At 43.8% G+C, this 18,082-nt stretch overlaps 2 protein-coding genes across 9 annotated transcripts; one reads left to right on the forward strand and one right to left on the reverse strand.

The window, feature by feature from the left end:
* Nucleotides 1-1,505: 1,505 nt before the first annotated feature.
* TMEM200C (transmembrane protein 200C) lies at nucleotides 1,506-4,285 on the reverse strand. Its single transcript, XM_020975001.2, is given in 3 exon segments — nucleotides 1,506-2,389; nucleotides 2,391-3,800; nucleotides 3,803-4,285. Coding segments are annotated over 3 exon segments (1,974 nt in total). The 3' UTR covers nucleotides 1,506-2,308.
* A 3,064-nt stretch (nucleotides 4,286-7,349) lies between these two features.
* LOC144456987 (uncharacterized) lies at nucleotides 7,350-17,047 on the forward strand. Of its 8 annotated transcripts, none has more exons than XM_078153495.1 (5): nucleotides 7,350-8,004; nucleotides 8,413-8,476; nucleotides 8,561-8,838; nucleotides 9,973-10,086; nucleotides 16,275-17,047. In XM_078153495.1, the coding sequence occupies exon 1, from the start codon at nucleotides 7,350-7,352 to the stop codon at nucleotides 7,743-7,745; it is 396 nt and encodes a 131-aa protein (XP_078009621.1). In that variant the 3' UTR covers nucleotides 7,746-8,004; nucleotides 8,413-8,476; nucleotides 8,561-8,838; nucleotides 9,973-10,086; nucleotides 16,275-17,047. The 8 variants fall into 8 exon arrangements, with proteins under 8 accessions (XP_078009621.1, XP_078009620.1, XP_078009622.1 ...); XM_078153494.1 differs by having other exon boundaries at nucleotides 8,583-8,838; XM_078153496.1 differs by lacking the exon at nucleotides 8,561-8,838.
* Nucleotides 17,048-18,082: the final 1,035 nt, after the last annotated feature.

Consider the following 18,082-nt stretch of genomic DNA (forward strand, 5'->3'; position numbering starts at 1 on the left):
TTTTAATAAATAAAAATAACCAGATGGCTGAATTATTTAAACCTCACCTTTTGGCTCTATTATGATGTATAAAATAAAAATTTTAAGAATCAGTAAGTCTTTGTCTCTGACATGTACTTGTTATATGATCATGAATAAAAGTTACAAATGAGTTTCTGATTTCTATCTGTGAAAAAAAGGGTGTTTCCAAGCCAGGAGTGACTCACTGATAAAACCACAGGTCCACACCAAGCTCTCAACCAAAATGGTGGTAGAATGAAAACTCCTTGAGGGTAAGGACTATTTCATATTTGTCTTTTTATCTAGGTACAAAGCAGTCCTGGTATGTGGCAGGTGCTTACTAAAATTTATGCTTACGGAATGAAGTCATTTCTGCTTTCAGTACTCAGGAAACTTCTCAAAACTATGATTTACAGTTACCTTTCTGCATTAAAGCCCCATCAGGATTAAATAACATGGCAGTACAAAAAACATAATATTGATGCAGTGTATTCAAATCATGGCCTAAGGAAATTAAAAATGAACAAATCTAATAGTGGAAAAAAGAAAACTTTGCTTTTCTGTGACAAAATTTGATACTTAACTGGAACTTACATCTTAATTCTTCTTTTCTATAGGTAAGACAAGGGGAACTCCCAAATGGTCTGTCTGGTCCAGCGTTTTGTTGTGTTTTGGCAGGATAATTTTGATACCCTTATCCAGTTTAATCAGCAGGTAACAAATATGGATAGATGCTGCATGATACAGTGAGAAAGAGACAGGCTCTAAGCCCAGAGGCCATGGACCCAAATACTGACTCTGAAGGTTACACTGGGACTTTAGGCAAGCAGCTTTTGCCCTGGGCCTCAGTTTTTTAATCTGTATCAAGAAAGGTTTGGACTAGATGAACTTTGATGTCCTTTCCAGCTCTAAATCTACAATCCTAGGTTAAATTGATTTAGTAGTACGTTCCTTGAATCTTGGAAAACTAAATGACAGTTATCAAAACAAGATCAGAAAGAACTTCAGACTTCTTGTTCGGTCGTTTTATAGTTTTGTCCAAGTCTTTGTGACCCCATTTGGGGTTTTCTTGGCAAAGATGCTGGAGATGTTTGCCATTTTCTTCTCCAGCTCATTTTCCAGATGAGAAACTGAGGTAAACAGGGTTAAGTGACTTGCTCAGGGTCACACAGCTAGTGTCTCAGGCCAGATTTGAACTCTGGAAGATGCATCTTCCTCCAGGCTCAGGACCCTATCCACGGCACCACCTAACTGCCCTGTGTATACTACTAGAGGGGAAAAGTTGAGAAGTAAATTCCAGTTGTGTCACTTTTTGTCACAGAAAGGCAACTTTTCCTTTTCCCTCTGTTAAATTTGTCACTTAATTTTTAATTTGAGGCCATAATTTGAATTCATTGCATCAATATTTTTTTTGTACTGCCTTGTGATTTAATCATTACAGATGGTTGTGTTTCACTAAAGTTCACTAATTCACAAGCAAAATTAAATAACTTATGTTAACCCTCTTTTGTTTATAAACATTTATTAAAAAGGTTAAGATTAATGCTACTGCCAATACATGTGTAATAATACTCAGTAAATCATCTTGTACTTAATATCTTGAACTTAGGAATGTAAGAATCCAATCAGATCCCAGCTTTGACCAGTCCTCTCTCTACAGCATGACACTGTAGGGGGAAAAAAATCAAATACCTTTTTTTTAAGGGAGGAAAAAGGAGAAGGTAGATGGGTGAGGTTGGAGAGATGGGGGCAAGGTAATTGTTTCTAATCGACTTTATTGAAGTGCTTGCTCATGCTTTTGGCCCTGAAAACATTTAGCAAGATCAGTTTTTAGAGAACTGAGGAAAAACCCCTTGCTAGTCTTATGCAGGAAAGGAGGAAAGAACGTTTTCAAGTAATTTTTGACAAAACCAGAGGGTGGAGTAAACAGATTATGCAACTGAAGGACTCAAATCAAAAGTTGGAATAAAGTGCACAGTTATTGTCAAAAATATATTAATTTGATCCTAAGAAAATTAGGAATATTACTAATTACTAGATTGCTGATGTTTTAATACGTTTTGGTTTTCATGGAACATACAATCACAATCGGACATAGAGGATTGTTTGCATTTTAAAAAAAAATTGCTTGGAGCTATCTACAGAAATTCTGTGAACTCAATTCAAGGAAAACTGCCCTGCAGCTCTTTGGATTTGGACTGGTTCCCTCGGTTAGATCCACAGAGAAAAGGGAAATGGAGATTCCATGATTGGAATGGGCGGCTCCCTCTTTCTTTTGGTCTCTCTTCGCGTCTCTGTTAACCTTTTTCTAAAGGCCTGTATTTTCCAACTCTCCATCCTCCATCCCTATGGCATGAGACCGGGAGATCATGATGAGTTTCTCTTTTTTTTGTAAACTGCCTCTGAACTGGCCGAGGTTGCTCGACTGTCTGTTGGCCCTCGCCGGTGCCCTCCTGGAGGCTCTCCTCCCGCGTCGGGTCCTCTGCACAGTCCTGGGGTTTACTGGCTGGTGTGTCAATAATAGACTCCAAGGAGGTGCCCGCCTCCTCCAGGGGGGTGTAGCCCTTATTGCTGCTGGATTGATCCGACTGGGAGCTCTGAGAGGCTCTCCTAGTCGCCTGAGCCAAGGCGGGAGGAGAGGCCCCCAGGGGAAGGGGGGTTGCGGCACAGGCTTCGGCCAAAACGGCCACGGCCACTTCCGTCACGCTGGGGGTGGGTGAGGGCTCTGGGGATGCGGCTCTCCTGCAGTCCAGGAGACCGCTTGTGCTCTGGCGCCTCAAGGCCAAGTATTTGCCGGTCCTGGGCAGACGGCCGCCCTGCCCCCTGGTGGTGACCGTGAGCGCTGCAGCCGCCACCGCTGCCGCTTCCTCATCCTCCGACTCCCGGGGCTCGCGGCGCCTGCGGCCACAAAGGCCGGCCCCCTCGCTGAGATCGGTTAAACTCAACTCAAACTCCCCCCGCGGGATCTCCTGGGAGCCCCTCTCTCCGGGAGGGCGCTGCCAGCTGCAGCTGGCGCCCTCCCCGTCCCCATCCCCGTCCCCGACCCGGTCCCGGTCTCCTTGCAAGGGCAGCAGGGCGAAGGCGCTGAGAGACGAGTCCACGATGGAGCTGGCCGTGCTCTGCCGCCCCCAGCTCTCCGGGGGGCTGCACGGTGTGGGGCTGCTGCTGCTGGCTGCCGCTGCAGCGGCGGCTGCGGCCACGGCGGCTGCGGCCGCGGCGGCTGCCCGTCTGCGCCCCGCCAGCACCGAGCGCTCCCGATAGATGCTGTACACAGCCTCGGCCAGGCTGGGGGACTCCCGCGGGCAGCGGGGGGACGAAGCCAAGTCGGGCGGGGACACAGGGCCCCTGGCGCCGCCGCCCCCTCCAGCAGCCCCGCTTCCCAGCGCTGGGGGGTGCCAGGAGCCTTTGGCCAGCATCGCGGCCGCCCCGTAGGCATCTCCCGGGCTGCCACCGCCGGGCTTGTGCTCTAGGCCCCGGGACTGCACGTAGCTGATGAAACCGTTAAGGGGGGATGCTGCTGGGGCGCCCGAGGCGGTGGCCGAAGAGGACGAGGCGGCCGCAGCGGCGGCCGCGGCCGCGGCAGCCAGGTCTTTGGCTCGGAGGCTGTGCACGTCGATGACGGTGGAATAGAGGTCCCGCAAGTTGATGATCTTGGTCTTCTTGTCCCTGTTCTCGTGCAGCACGGCGTTGGCGCAGATGAAGAGGAAGATGCCTATGCCCATGATGAGGGGCCCGAAGACTTTGAGCTTGTCAGAATGCAAGTAACCGGAGAAGAGTTGGAAGAGGAAACCTACAGAAGTGAAGAAGAGGAAGAGGAGGAGGAGGAAGAAGGGGCGGCCGCCCGGGTAGGGAGCGTGCTTTTAGTGGCAAAGATGGAGCTTGAGTTGGACTCTGCGCTGCCTAGACTGGGAGTTCCCGAGTGGTCCCTCGACGGGTGCTTGTTGCTACTGTTGCTGCTGCTGGCTCTGGCACTGCTGCTGGCGGTAGCCGGGGCCCGATAACCACTCCCCCCTGGGGACAGCTGCTTGGCGCCCTCCCGATGGGTCCCGCTGGCTTTGGGCCAGTAGCCCACCACGGCCATAGCTATGCCTACTAGCAGTACCAGGATCCCGCAGAGGGCGATCAGGCCCGAGATGGAGCAGAGCTTCAACTTGCCCTTCACTACCACCACGTCGTTCTTGCGCTTCTTTTTGGCTTTCCTCTTACGCTTGGGTACCTGGCTCTGCGGGCGGAGAGGATCTTGCTTTCTAGCGGAGATCCTAAGGAGGCCCCCTGTGGCGATCATCGCGGGCCCCTGGACTGCGAGACAGTTGCAGGGGGAAGGTGTGCGTAAGGTAGGGAGTTAGCTTCTACACCACAGCCTGCAGCGAAGAGAAAGACTGTCAAAGACAGCAGGGGTTGGAGCAGTAACACTTCTTACTTGCAAAATCCTCCCGCCCTGACCCCCACCCCCAACCTTAGAGGTGCAAATTAAAGGAAGGATGTTTAGTGTGGAGGCTGGGGGTAATAGTCTGGCATTGGGAGAGGGTTGACTGAAGGCGTTAATATTAGAAAAGAATAAATCTGTGTGGGAAAATCCACCACCAACTCCTATAGCCAGAGGTATCTCAGGTAGTAGTCCTGCCTTACTCATTTTCAACAGATTAAGAACAAGTCCAGCGTTCCCAAAACTTGCCAAGGACTTTGCCAGCACAAACCCTTTGTCAGGGTTTGTCAGGGCTAGGGAGACACAGCAGATCTGAGCCCTCCCAAGGACTTTCATCTGAAGGATCTGAGGAGCTTCTGAACCCTAACTGACTATGGGTATTGACTTAAAATACCTAGAACAAGAGCAAGGTTTGTTTCACTAATTCAAATGGTTGGAATTTAGAGTGACATACATCAGGAATCATCAGGCCAAGAGTATTTACTTCAGACAGATAATTAGTTGCTGGGGAAACAGCAAGGTTTACTTAGTTAGATATGTGGCATATCCAGCTAAGTACATCCCTTTTAAAAGTTTTCCCCCCACTTATTATTTTATCTACAAGGAAAAGTAAGCATATCTTCCTCACAACCAACCCCCTCCCTTTGCAATGAAACATCTGGACAGTTGCCTCATTTGGAATATATAGTTTTAGGTAATGGGTTATGTAACTGAGCCCTTCCTTCTCTCTGTCTCTCTCTCTCTCTCCCCCAAAAGGAGGTACCTTGAAGATAATAGTGTCAGGCCTTATTAGTGGATGAGAGTACTCCCCTGGACTTAAGGGGAAAGATCGTTTTGTTGTGTAAGGAAAATGACAACCCTTTCCCTTTTTAAAATGTCATTAGAAACAGCTATTCATCCCCTTATTACCATGCCATCAACATTCATGATCCCAGGATTCAAAATAGTGGGTGATTAGCTATGTAAGGAGCAGTCCACACAGGAATGATGGTTTGTGTAATCGGCCATACATATTGCTGATGAAGGATATTTTTCTCATCCTCTTTCCTTCATCCCCTCCCCCTACCTCATTTCCCAAGGTTCAGGGGGTCATTTATAGAAAAAGAACACAACAGCAACCAATAGTTCACTCCTGTAAAATACTATACAAAGTTTAATTATTTACTTCAAAGCTTTGTTAAGTAACCATACAGATGCACGTTTGGGGGTCATTGGTTCCTGGAAAATTGCACACCTGCTGGCCCTCCAGATTGAATAATTTGTTGTTCAATGTGTTGTAGAGATGTTTTCATATAAAATGGGGAGGCTAAATATATGATATTTTATGGAGCTGAGAAAGGTAAGACCTTTTGTATTTTATCCTGTTTAAGAAATAATTCTTTATTTTTAGAATAATTTAGTATTACAAATGTGTTACTGACTTGGTAGAATTTTGCTCTTCATAGGTTGATCAGCAAAGAGCTTTTGCTCTTAATTCCCTTCATTATATCAATATCAACACCATCCTTTTCCAAAGGAAAGGAAAAGCAGGTAGGTGGTAATCAGACTTATAAAATGTTTGCAAATCAATGTCTCCTTGGTACTTAGTCGGTTTTCAATAAAAAGAAACATAAGGTAGGTTACAGAGAGATTAGTAAGGGAATAGAAGACTTATCTTTAAGCCATTTACAGTATTGTTTTAGGAAGAGAGAGGTCAGAATCAATCCATGAGTTAAAAACAGGTTGCAGAACACTACTTAGCTTATTACAGGTACGTAGCTCTTTGCTGTTTTGTTTTGTTTTTTTAAAGTATACCTGTTACCTAGTTGTAACATATTGAGGACTATTTAAGTAACCTCAGAGGATCTTTAATCCAGGAGATTAATGGATCTTTTAAGATTTGGGGAATCAGATTTTTTTAGAGGAGCCACCCCAAATGGACACTGAAGGATGTATTTCTAGGACTGAAGAGGGGTAAACAAACATTTGGTTTACTAGAGGTTATCAGTGGGCAGTAAGATATGGGAAGAAGGGATATGAATTTCTCTTCAACAAGATACCTTCAGCTCTGTGTTGGATGTATGAAGTGTAATAAAATAGATAACCATGGAATTTTTTTAAAAGCTCTGACAATTCTTTTAATTTTGAAGATTTTTTTTTTGTATTGCAGTTTTTGCTGCACGGAGTGGATTCTTAGATGGGGGAGGGTGTTGGTCGAAGAAAAGAAGTGTCTAAAAATACAACTGCCTCCAAGTGAGACATTGAGCTTTTCCCCTCTTGATGGATGAGGTCCCACAGTGTGCTCTGTGACTCGCTAGAGCTTAAGGTCTAAGAGATTCACGTCTTGCCCGAGATCCAACATAAGCTGTCGCCCGGTTCTTAAATCATTACTTAGCATTAGTGAGAAGTGAGGCGCCCCCCTCCCCGCCTCATTACCCCTACCCCCTCCGCGCGCTTCTTTTAATTGAGTCTTTATGTTTGAGTCACATGAATGCAGCAGATGTTCTGTCCGCCTCTGGAAAGAAGCAAGAGAACCGAATTTCTCTTAAGCATCCCCCTCTTTGTAGACACAACAAGGCAACTGCCCTCCCCCAACGAGATGCCAGGGGAGGAAAGGGGTTCGAGGGGGAGGGGAGGATGGGGAGACGAGGGAGGCAAAGCTTTAGGGCTGAGAAGTGAACTACTTGTTCAAAATGGCAGCACTAAACACTGGAGCCTCACTCACCGAGGAAGACTGGGGGAGTCTAAGGTTGCAGGAGGAGAGCTCCGACGACGACACAAAGGAACCATGGAGAAACTTTTCAGCCCGAGTGGACAGTTGCGCGAAGATGTAGCCTCCCCGCATCCCTCATCTCTCCGCGGCTCAGAATCCCAGTAGAGCCCCCGGGAGAGGTCGCCCCAATAATCTTCTCAGACCCCCGCCTCGGAGCCTGTGGCAGGAGCCATGGCGAGGAGTTTCCAAGAAGTGTTATGCCCTCCCCATCCTTCATCCTTCCTCCCTTTCCGCCTTCTTCTTCTCTTTCTCTTTTCTCTTCTCTGCTCCCGGCCCCCCTCCTTCTCTCTCACTTTGCTCCTCTGGGTCCCTGCCTTCGCGGGCGGGACACGGGCGGTGGTCTCAGGTTTTTGCTTGCTCTTGTGTTTGCTGCTGCCGCCGCCGCCGCCGCTGCTGCGGGCTTTCGCCGCTCCGGCTCTGGCTCCGGGGAGTGGAGTTGAGCCCGCGGCGGCGGCGGCTGCTGCTGCTCCTCTCAATGGGGTTGGCTGCTGCTGCTGCTGCTGCTGCTGCTGCCGCCGCCGCCGCTGCCGCCGCCGCTCTGCTGGCCGGACTCAGTGCTGTTGCTAAGATACCAGAGCCATGACACAGGGAAATTGCTGCAGGATGGCAATCATTACCCTTCTTAACTCTCCTCTTTAGGAGCGTACCCATCCCCCCTTCATTACTAACCTCCCCTTCCACCCCCTTGCAGCACCCTTCCCTCCTCCCCTCCCACCCTTCCTCTTGTCTTCCTCAGTCCTGCTCCTCCTTCTCTTTCTCCTCCTCCTACCCCACTTCCTCTTCTGCCTGCTGCTGGGTCTCTTCAGCCGACCCCAAGAGTAACAAGGTGAGGAAGAGGAGAAAGAGGGGGAGGAGAGAGCTTGGCAGTTCTAGCTTCTTGTCCAAGGTGGGGGGCTAGGGTGTGGAGGGGAGGCACCAGGGAGGAAGGAGGATGGGGAAAGAGAGAGCGAATGGAAAGGGGGTAAAACTGAATGGAGGGTGGCATCTTGGCATTGTCTACCCCAGTCTCCCAGCGTGGCAGAACAGCTTCCTTTTCTTGTTTGGGCGCTTTGCTCTTTTCCTACAAACTACCTGTCTGATCCGCAGGGCTGGAGAGGGTAAGCAGAAAGCCAACAACGACGACGCACCTAAGGGTCTCTCTCTGTCTCTGTCTCTGTCTCTGTCTCTGTCTCTGTCTCTGACTGTCTCTGTCTCTGTCCTCTCCCCTCCTTTCTCCATCTTTCTCTACTTGTAGGTTCGACCCTGTGACACTCACTTCCCCCCTTTTCCCAACTGTGTTTGAGCTGTGGATGAACACGGTAAGTTTTTCTTAAGCCCAAACCTCGGTCTCTGCAGAGCAGCAATCTTTTAGTTAAGCTTATCTGCCTCACTCTGAATTGAAGCCTGTGTCTGATGTTATCGCAGGGGTTCAGCGAAGCAGGGCACTATGACCCGCTTTTATCAAGAGTGCAGTGTCTTCCTCGGACACAGGCTGCTGCTGTTCATCATAGCTTAGAACCGCCTCTGAGGAATCTCTTTGGGAGTCCCTCCTCTACTGACCACCGGCGTAATAATCATCAGATCTTCATAAACCAAAACTAAGAAACGAAAAACCCCTTCAATTTCCCACGATGGGGAGTTAGGGAAGGAGATTTCAAGCTCATTATGTCGTAAATGAGAGGTTTGTTTCCCAATTTGTTCCCTGTTCTGCAAGCAAACACCAATAAAAGGGGAAAGAGATTCCATAGTGGCATTTCCCCCTCCCTCCATGAAGTTCGGAGAAAGTAAGAAAGATTTCAGTTATCTAATGATGAAAATAAATTAAAAGGGGAAAAAAAGATACAAAGAAAACAGCAGAGATGCAAGGAAAGCATCATGTCCAAGATTTGAAATCCATCTGAGATATAGCATGTGTTTTGTTTAAGGTTCAATGGCAAAACACATACAAGTGGCTCTTACCTGCACTATTGGGGGCTTTACTGAAAAGAAATTAAAAAGGCTAGGTTAAAGAAAGGGGTGGGATTTAAAAAGGTGCCATTTGTTATTGGTTCGTGGGGGGAAGGAGAAGGGGAAGATGAGGAAACAGTTCCTGAAGAGAGATGCTGCACCTGCCTTGTTGAAAGGTGGCCTTGGCCCTCTAGTCAAGCAGATTATGAAATTGGACTCTGATCAAATGGTGTTGTTTCCACCTCCTTCCACCTCAGCCTATTGTGGTGCAGGTTGTGAGACTGCCAGGAACTGTGGGATAATAAAATGAAGTTTTAGGTGTCCTAATTGGATTGGTTTTTCTTTTAAATAAAGAAATCACCCAGAGCAGCAACTACTGCAGGGCTGATTGTCATTTCCCGCAGATTTGGGTCTCTGAGATTTCAGATTTCTCAAATTCCAGTAATAGCCTGGCAGTGGCTGGTGCAAAGATTCGACCTGAATACTAACATACATTTCACAACTGGCTCCCTGAATAACTCTGAACAAGTCCTTTCCTTCATGAATCTCTGTTTGCTCAGCTGTAAAAAGTGGGAAAGAATGTTGCTTTACTTCATTAGGGTATTAGGTGGATTAAGTAGTTAATAGTTTCAGATTGCTGCATAAATGTCCATTATCATCATTATAATGTGTTCATTTGAAACTCATTTGAGGGATTTGGTTGGAGGGGAAAGAATTCTGTGTAGACAACAAACCCTGAAATATAAGTAAGGATTTCTTAGGAAGATGACTGCAAGAACAATGAAGGCTTACTGTTCAAATGCTGTTGTTTTGGACTTTTCCATTAAACCTGAGCATTAAGATACTTAGTAATTTGCTTTGTTTTCAGTTCAGAAGTCAGAAGAAACCAAATATATGATATTTGTTTCCATCTCAATAATGCAGCATCTGACCAGACGTCCCAGGACTCCAGCGTTGCAGAGAGTTTTTTTAAAGAACAATGGTACTCTCTCCTCTTTTCTGATGCTACTTTCCTTCTAAATTTCATCAGCCCAACAAACCATTACTTTAGAGATGTTTTATTGGATTCCTTGCAATGCCTATTGACCTGTAGTTGAGTGGAGGGACTAAGGCCAGTGGACTCTATTTTTCATTGATATCACCAAGATTCAGAGTTCAGCCCAACATTGGCCATGGAATTGAAAACAAATGTTAAAACTAAGGGAATAATGAAGCTCTTGGGACAAAAAAGAAAAAATAGTGGGGGAGCGAAGGGATCCCTGGCTTAGTTGAATTAAACTAACCTACAACCTCTCACTCCACTAATACTGGTTTTCTAAAAGAGAATCTTTATTTAATTTGTTCATTTTCATCATTTGTTCACAGCCCATTCACTGTGCCAAATTTTTTTTTCATTCATTTCATTTGGCAACCTAGCACAACTTATATAAATAAATTTTTAGGTTTGCCTAGTCTTTATCCTAGAGTATTCAGAAGGAGATATTAGTGACCTGACAAAGCCCCACTTTACCCCTTCTGTGGATAATAATGGATTAAGACCCTCCTAGAACCTTCAGGCACCCAAATCTTAGCTTATCTTCTCTTTTTTGGTTGAATTAGCTTTCAACAGCCTGGAGGTGAAGAGTCTTCCTAGAAAGTTACTAGAAATGTCCCGTGAGGGACATGGAAACTGGGTGTGTCTATCTACCCTCTTCTCTTATTTTCCACCTAGTCCTGAAGCTCGTGATTTTTCAGAGGATCTCCCTTCCCCTTTAAAACCTGATATATCATAGATTCTTGATGTTCAGCTACTTCCCCCCTAAATTCCAGGTTGTTAGAGAACAGTCTTCCCTCTGAATTCCAAGCTTCAGCTTTGGAAGAACCACATCCATAAAATCCATATTATCTGCTAGGGAGGGGAGGGATTTAGGTGAATTGCTTCACTTGTGGATATACTCAGGGACTAGGGACCACATTGGTTGACTCAGCTTGGTTGGTGGAAGTGTTCAGTCAGAAAAGCAGAACTTGCTTCTTCTGACTACTGTCTCATTCTAAATTCCTCAGTCAGGTTTGGTAAATGGTTCTAGCCCCAACATCATGGATCCAAAAATTTCCTTCATCCCTCACTTCCCTCCGTTCCTAACACTCTTTTCTCTCAAGCTTTCAAGTTTTCTTTCCTCTTTCCTCCCAGCAGATGAACCTCCTCTTCCCACTATGTACTGAGAAATTTCAGGTGTTCAGACATGAACTTCCTCAACTCCCGTCCTCTGAGCATTACCTCCTCAATTCTGTTTCCTCTAGTGACAGCTAGGTGTTGCAATGGGTAAAGCACTGGGCCTCGAGGCAGGAAGACCCTAGTTCAAATCCAGCTCAACACTTTCTAGCTCAGTTGTGTGACCCTAGGCAAGTCATTTATCCTGTTGCCTCAGTTTCTTCAATCATAAAGTGGGGATAATAACAATACCATCCTCGCAGGGTAGTTGTGAGGATCAAATGAGATAAGATTTGTGAAGTGCTTAGCACATAACAAACATTATATTAGTGCTTATTCCCCCCCCCCCAGCCTCTACACCTTTGATTTTCCTTAACCGCACTATATACTCTCAGAAGAAGAAGTGGCACTTCTCCTAACTGAGGTTAATAGTACTTTCTATATGCCCATTCCATTTCCTAGAATACCATATTCCTTCATAACTTTGCTTAATTAAGCCTTCCCCTTTTTTGTTTTGTTTTGGCTAGGCATGGGGTTAAGTGACTTACCCAGGGTCACACAGCTAGTAAGTGTCAAGTGTCTGAGGTCACATTTAAACTCAGGTCCTCCTGACTCCAAGGCTAGTGCACTGTCCACTTTGACACTTAGCTGCCCCACCTCCCCTTTTTTTGAAGGCAAGTGTATTTGCCCTTTATCTTTAGTAGCCTCCTTTCTGTGATTTCTTCCTCTTAGCCTGTGAAGATGTTCAAAAATCTCCTACCCTAAAAACAAAAAAAAAGCTTGCCTTGATCCCACTACCCCTCAAGCTATTTCCTGTATACTACATTATGCTTTAAAAAAAAAAAGTAATCTATATTCTCTGGCTTCACCTCCTCCTCATCATCTTGCAACATCACTTCCTTACCCATCACTCTACTGAAAGAGCTCTCCAAAGTCACCAATGACTTCTTTATTGTTCAATTCAACATTCTTTTTTCCTTCACTAACCCTCCTCCATTTCTCTGTAACATTTGATGCTGTTGTCTATTCCTCCTTTCTTGTTACCTTTTTCATCTTGTACCAGAACAACAAACGTTTGTCAAGCACTTATTCTGAGCCAGGCACTGTACTAAGGGCTGATTATATTGCACTCATGTTTCTCCTACCTCTTTGATTGTTTCTTCATTATGTCCTTTGTGGGCTTACCCTGTTCTCACTCCCTATGTTTCCCTCAAGGTTAAGCTAGCATAGATTTAGAGCTACAAGGGGTCTTATTCATGACCCTCATTTTACACATAAGGAAACCAAGACCTACATTAGGGACTTGGCCAATATCCCAAAGCTGGCAGGTATCAGAAGTGCTGATTTCCTCTGTCTACCTTCTGATCTCTCTCTATATTTGGTAAACCCATCCACTCCCTTAGCTTCAATCATCACCTTTATTCTGATGACTCCCAACTACATAAACAGTATGCAACATTTTTCTGGAGCTCCATTCCTCAATTTCCAGTTATTTGCTGTGTTATGTCTCCCAAATACCTCAAACACAACATGTTCAAAACTGAGTTTCTTATCTTTAATCTAAAACTTGGCCTTTCTCCTCACATCGTTATTTCTATCAACAGTAACCTATATTCATAATCTCAGAATTATCTTTGATACTTCTCCCTCCCTCATCCTCCTTCCCTCATCCCAGTTAATTGTAAAGTCCAATCAGTTCTATCTCTATCCCATATGTTCATCTCTTCACTTTCATCTCCACCGTAGCCACCCTCTTCTGGGCCTTTATCTCTTCTAGGTGGTGCAGTGGATAGAGTGATGGGCCTGGAGTCAGGAAGCTCTGAGTTTAGATCCAGCCTCAGATACTTACCAGCTGTGTAATAATGGGCAAGTCATTTAACTTCTGTTTGCCTCAGTTTCCTCAACTGTAAAGTGGAGATCTCAATAGCTCCTAACTTCAAGGGTTGTTGTACAAATCAAATGACATAGCTGTAAAATGCTTGGCACAGGATCTTGCGTATAGTAGGTGCTTCATAAATGCTTGTTCCCCCTTCCTTCTTCCCCTTCCCTTTTCACCTTGACTATTGTCATAGCCTCCTAATAGGTCTTCCTACTCTAATCTAACTCCTTTTCAATCCATCCATCACACCCCTGTGCAAGTAACATTCCTAATGTGCCACTCTGGTCTCATCACTCCTCTTCTCAAAATTATTCAATGACTCCTCAGTGTATACTAAGTAAAGTAGAAATTCCTAAAATAAACAAACAAACAAATAAATAAAAATTTAGAAAATTTAAAAAATAAATAAAGTAGAAATTCCTGATGCTGACATTAAAACCCTCCACAATTTGGCATCAACTTTCCTTTCTGGCCATGTCTTATACTACTCCCATTCATATGCTTTAAATTTCAAGCCAAACCACAAACAACTGGACAGTAAGGGGGTACCCATCAATTGGGGAATGCTTATGTAAAATATGGCATAGAAATGTAATGGAATCCTGTTGTGCCATAAGAAATGATGAAAAAGGATGGTTTTAGAGAAGCCTGGGAAGACTTTTATGAACTGATGCTGAATGAAGTGAGCAGAATCAGAAGAGCAATTTATAACATAACAAAAACAATATAAAGACAAACAACTTTGAAAAACTAAGAATTCTGATCGATGCAATGACCAGCCACAATTCCACAGTACTGATGATAAAGAATGCTACCCCACTCCTGACAAGGAGTTGATAGACTGAAGATACAAAATGAGACATTCATTTTTGGACTTGACCAGTAGGGGAATTTGTTTTGCTTGACAATGCATGATCTATTTCCTCCCAGCAGGGGAGAAGAAAGAGGGAGATAAAACTAATGTCTGTTGGGGGAAAAAATTTCAGCCAAACTGACCAATTAGGTGTCTTTCATTTTCATTCTATTCTAACATCCCTTAATCTCCATCTTTTAACATCCTTCCCTTTGAGGCCCAACTGGAGTGACACCTCCATGAAGGTCTTCCTGATCTAGCCTCCATTTGAAAGTGATTTCTGAAGCCCTGGATTTCTCAATATACATTACCTTAACCTCTTTTTCGCAACAGTCACACTCTCATTTGTAAGATATTTGTGCACATGTCTTATCCTCCTGCATTAGAAGAATTTAAAGTATGAACAGGCATTGAAACCAAAGGAGGGGAAGGCTCACAGAAAGAAAGAATGTGGAGACAGAAGGTGGTCAAGGAGATCCCACTTCTATGCACTAGCTACTTTTGTATACTTATTATCCTAGAACTATTCCAAGTATCTAGCAAGTAGATACTTAGTAAGTGTTTAATTGAATTGCTTTTGGACCATGCCTAAATAGTGCTACCTGACTGAGTGATTAGACCGAATTGTCTGCTATCAGTTGACACATAGGCCTAGATACAAAGAGGAGAATGCTTTCTTTTCATTGGAACTTTATTTATTTTATAATGAATAATATATTCCTTTTTGAAATGTTTCCTTGGGCATTTAGAGTACAAACAGGCAGAAGGCAAAGAGAAGATGAGTTCAAACCCCACATATTGTGTAACCTTTGCCAATTCACCTCTCTTCTAGGCCTCAATTTCCTTATCTGTAAAGTGAGGGGATTAGACTAGACCATCTTTAATATCTCTTCTGATTTTAAATTCCATGATCTTTTGGGAATGATCTTGCACAAATTTAATTACAGAAATGGCCCACAAAGCCATAGACTGACCCTCCCTTACAGGAAAGCCCTATTGAAGTTGGTTTATAAACTAAAAGGTATTATTTTTCCAAAGTTAAGATTAGAATATGTATTTCCTTCTCTTTCTGTCTTTGTCTCTGTCTCTTCTTTTCTTTGTAGCTTCCCACACCCTCCCCCCCCCAAAAAAAAATCTCTTCCTAAGTCACATTCTAGATATTACAAACTTTGGTCTCATTCTCCCAGGTTTATTTCTTAGTATCCATAAAGGATAGAAGAGTTTGGTAACAAGAGAAAGGATGAAACAGAGAAGAATGTTGAAACAGTGTCAGATTTCATTTGGAAAGGGTAGAGAGTAGTAAAAACAAACACTCCAAAAACCTTAGACCAAGATAGCAGAGCTGTGGTTTGGTAGCTTGGCTGAGTAGAGAGCCGTGGGGCTTCACATAGTTAGATGGTTTGCTATGTAGTCACTGCTTCTATTTTTCCCTGTAGAATAGTACAATACTGAAGGGACACAGCTCCAACAGCATTCCCCAGGGTCCCATAAACAAACCTCTTAAATGATAGAGCTCAGCATCAATTTTAAGAGCTCAAGTTTTGAAACCAAGGCTGTACTAAGAGAAGTGTTAGGGTCACAGACAAGCCCATGTTCTATAGTCCTGGAGGAGATCAAACAGCTTAAGCAGGGAGCCTTTTGCCATGAAGTTCAGTAAAAGAAGATGACATAGAGGCTCAAGAGAATTCTTTAGAACCCAGATCTTGGAGATTCCTGCTCTTTTTAGAATAGGGCTTCTGCCTCTCCAAATCGAATGGCATCTGTGAGAGGGAGCTTTCTTTTCTGCCTTCAGCCACACTCATTTTAAAAGATTTTTAAAGCAACCTGGTACTTAATTAGAGAACTACCAACTGTTATTTTCTTGATAAGTAGGGTTTTCTAATGCAATTTTTCTTTTAGTCAGAATTCTCTTCTATTTTCTGTGCATACTATCAAAGCCAGATTGTATGCCTTCCAAGACAATTGGCCAGGCTCTGATAGATGCAACATTCATAAATTAGGGATGGGTTGGTGTGCCTGAAAACAGAGCAAAGCTGCTGGTGGTAAATGCTATGTAGGAACATCTCTCCATCATGAAAATAACAGCCAAGAGCTTCTCAGCCAATGTTGCCCCATGTTCCTAAAACATATCCAAGATTTCCCAGACTTGCATGGTTGATGTTATTTCTCACAATCTACAAGCACTGTGAAGGGATGATTTGTCCCACTGAGAGCTAGTAGTAACTCCCATGTCTGATCTCATTTCAGAATTAATTGTGGTGTGGGCTGCTGCGAGGGCTCAGTTGGAAAGAGGAAACACAGAGACACAAAACAGGATTTTCAAAGTGGGAAGAAAAAAACCTACATAAGATTTGGAGAGCATGAGGACAACAGAAATGATGGTCCCTCTGACTTGTTCAATAAGCATGGACAGAGATCACTTGCCATGTGTGCCCAGCACCATGCTAATGCCATTCAGCTTCTACAAGAATGATTACATTTGGACTTCTTGAGATCTTCTGACTACATGTAGAAGGTGTAGCATGCATACTTATAAATATACACATATAGAACTATATACATATACATCTATAAAATCTCTTTTGTTGTTGTTTAGTCATTTTTCAGTAATGTCCAATTCTTCATGACCCCTTTTGGGGTTTTCTTGGCAAAGATACTGAAGTGGTTTGCCATTTCCTTCCCCAGGAAGTGAGGAAACTGAAGCAAACAGGGTCAATTGACTTTCCTAGGGTCACACAGCTAGTATCTGAGGCCATATTTGAACTTGGGAAGAGGAGTCTTCCTGACCCCAGGCCTGGTATTCTATCCACTGAGCCACCCAGCTGCCCTGAGCTATGGGCAGACATATCTATGTCTATAAAGAGAAATATAGGGTAAAGATAAAAAGTACTATAGTGAATCAGGGAAAGAAAAACTCACAATGATCCTGGTATTAGTCTGAGAAGGTGGTTGCATGGAGGCCAGTCTCTTAAATGACTCCTTATTACCTAGCAAAATAAAGCAGATTTATTTGCCTGGCATTCAAGGCCCTTCGTAGTCTAAACCTAGCCAAATGAGATTACTTGCTTATGTTCAATGCACATCCTACAGTTTTCCACCTGGGATCACAATGTTTAGAATATCCAATTAGAATGTGGGCATCTTGAAAGCAGAAAATTATTTTTGTCTTTATATCTCCAGGATCTAGCTTAATGCCTTGTACAAATTAGGAGCTCAGTAAATATTTGGCTGAATTGAATTGATTTGAATTAGAATGCCCTCCCTCTTTTTTCTTTTCTTTTAAAAAAAATAGCAGATAGTATGCTTCTATCTGCATTCAAACTCCATAGTTCTTTCTTTGGATGTGGATAGCATTTTCCATCATGAGGCTTTTGGAGTTGTCTTAGATCCTTGTATTGCTGAGAAGGGTTAAGTCTATCAATTTAGCAATCGAACAACGTGGCTGTTAATGTGAAAAATGTTCTCCTGGTTCTGCTCATTTCACTCAGCATCAGATCATACAAGTCTTTCCAGGTTTTTTGGAAGTCAGCCTGTTCTTCATTTCTTATAGCACAATAGTATTCCATTACATTCATATACCACAACTTGTTCAGCCATTCCCCAATTGGCGGGCATCCTCTCAATTTCCAATTCTTTGCTACCACAAAAAGAACTGCTATAAATATTTTTGTACATGTGAGTCCTTTTCTCAATTGTATGATCTCTTTGGGACATAGCCCTAGAAGTGCTATTGCTGGGTCAAAGGGTATGCACATTTTCATAGCCCTTTGGGCATAGTTCCAAATTGCTCTCCAAAATGGTTTCACAACTCCTCCAACAATGCATTAGTGTTCCAATTTTCCCACATCTTCTCCAACATTTATCATTTTCCTATTTTGTCATGTTGGTCAATCTGATAGGTGTGATGTGGTACCTCAGAGTTGTTTTGATTTTCATTTCTCTAATCAATAGTGATTTAGAGCATTTTTTCATATGACTATAGATGGCTTTAATTTCTTCATCTGAGAACTGCCTGTTCATATCCTTTGATGATTTATTAATTGGGGAACTCCCTC

This window comes from Phascolarctos cinereus, unplaced genomic scaffold, assembly GCF_003287225.1.
Source record: "Phascolarctos cinereus isolate Bilbo 61053 unplaced genomic scaffold, phaCin_HiC Scaffold_4;HRSCAF=312, whole genome shotgun sequence".
Taxonomy (NCBI): Eukaryota; Metazoa; Chordata; class Mammalia; order Diprotodontia; family Phascolarctidae; genus Phascolarctos; species Phascolarctos cinereus.

Coding starts and splice junctions, on each gene's coding strand:
- LOC144456987 (XM_078153495.1), top strand. CDS start 7,350: ATGGCGAGGAGTTTCCAAGAAGTGTTATGCCCTCCCCATCCTTCATCC.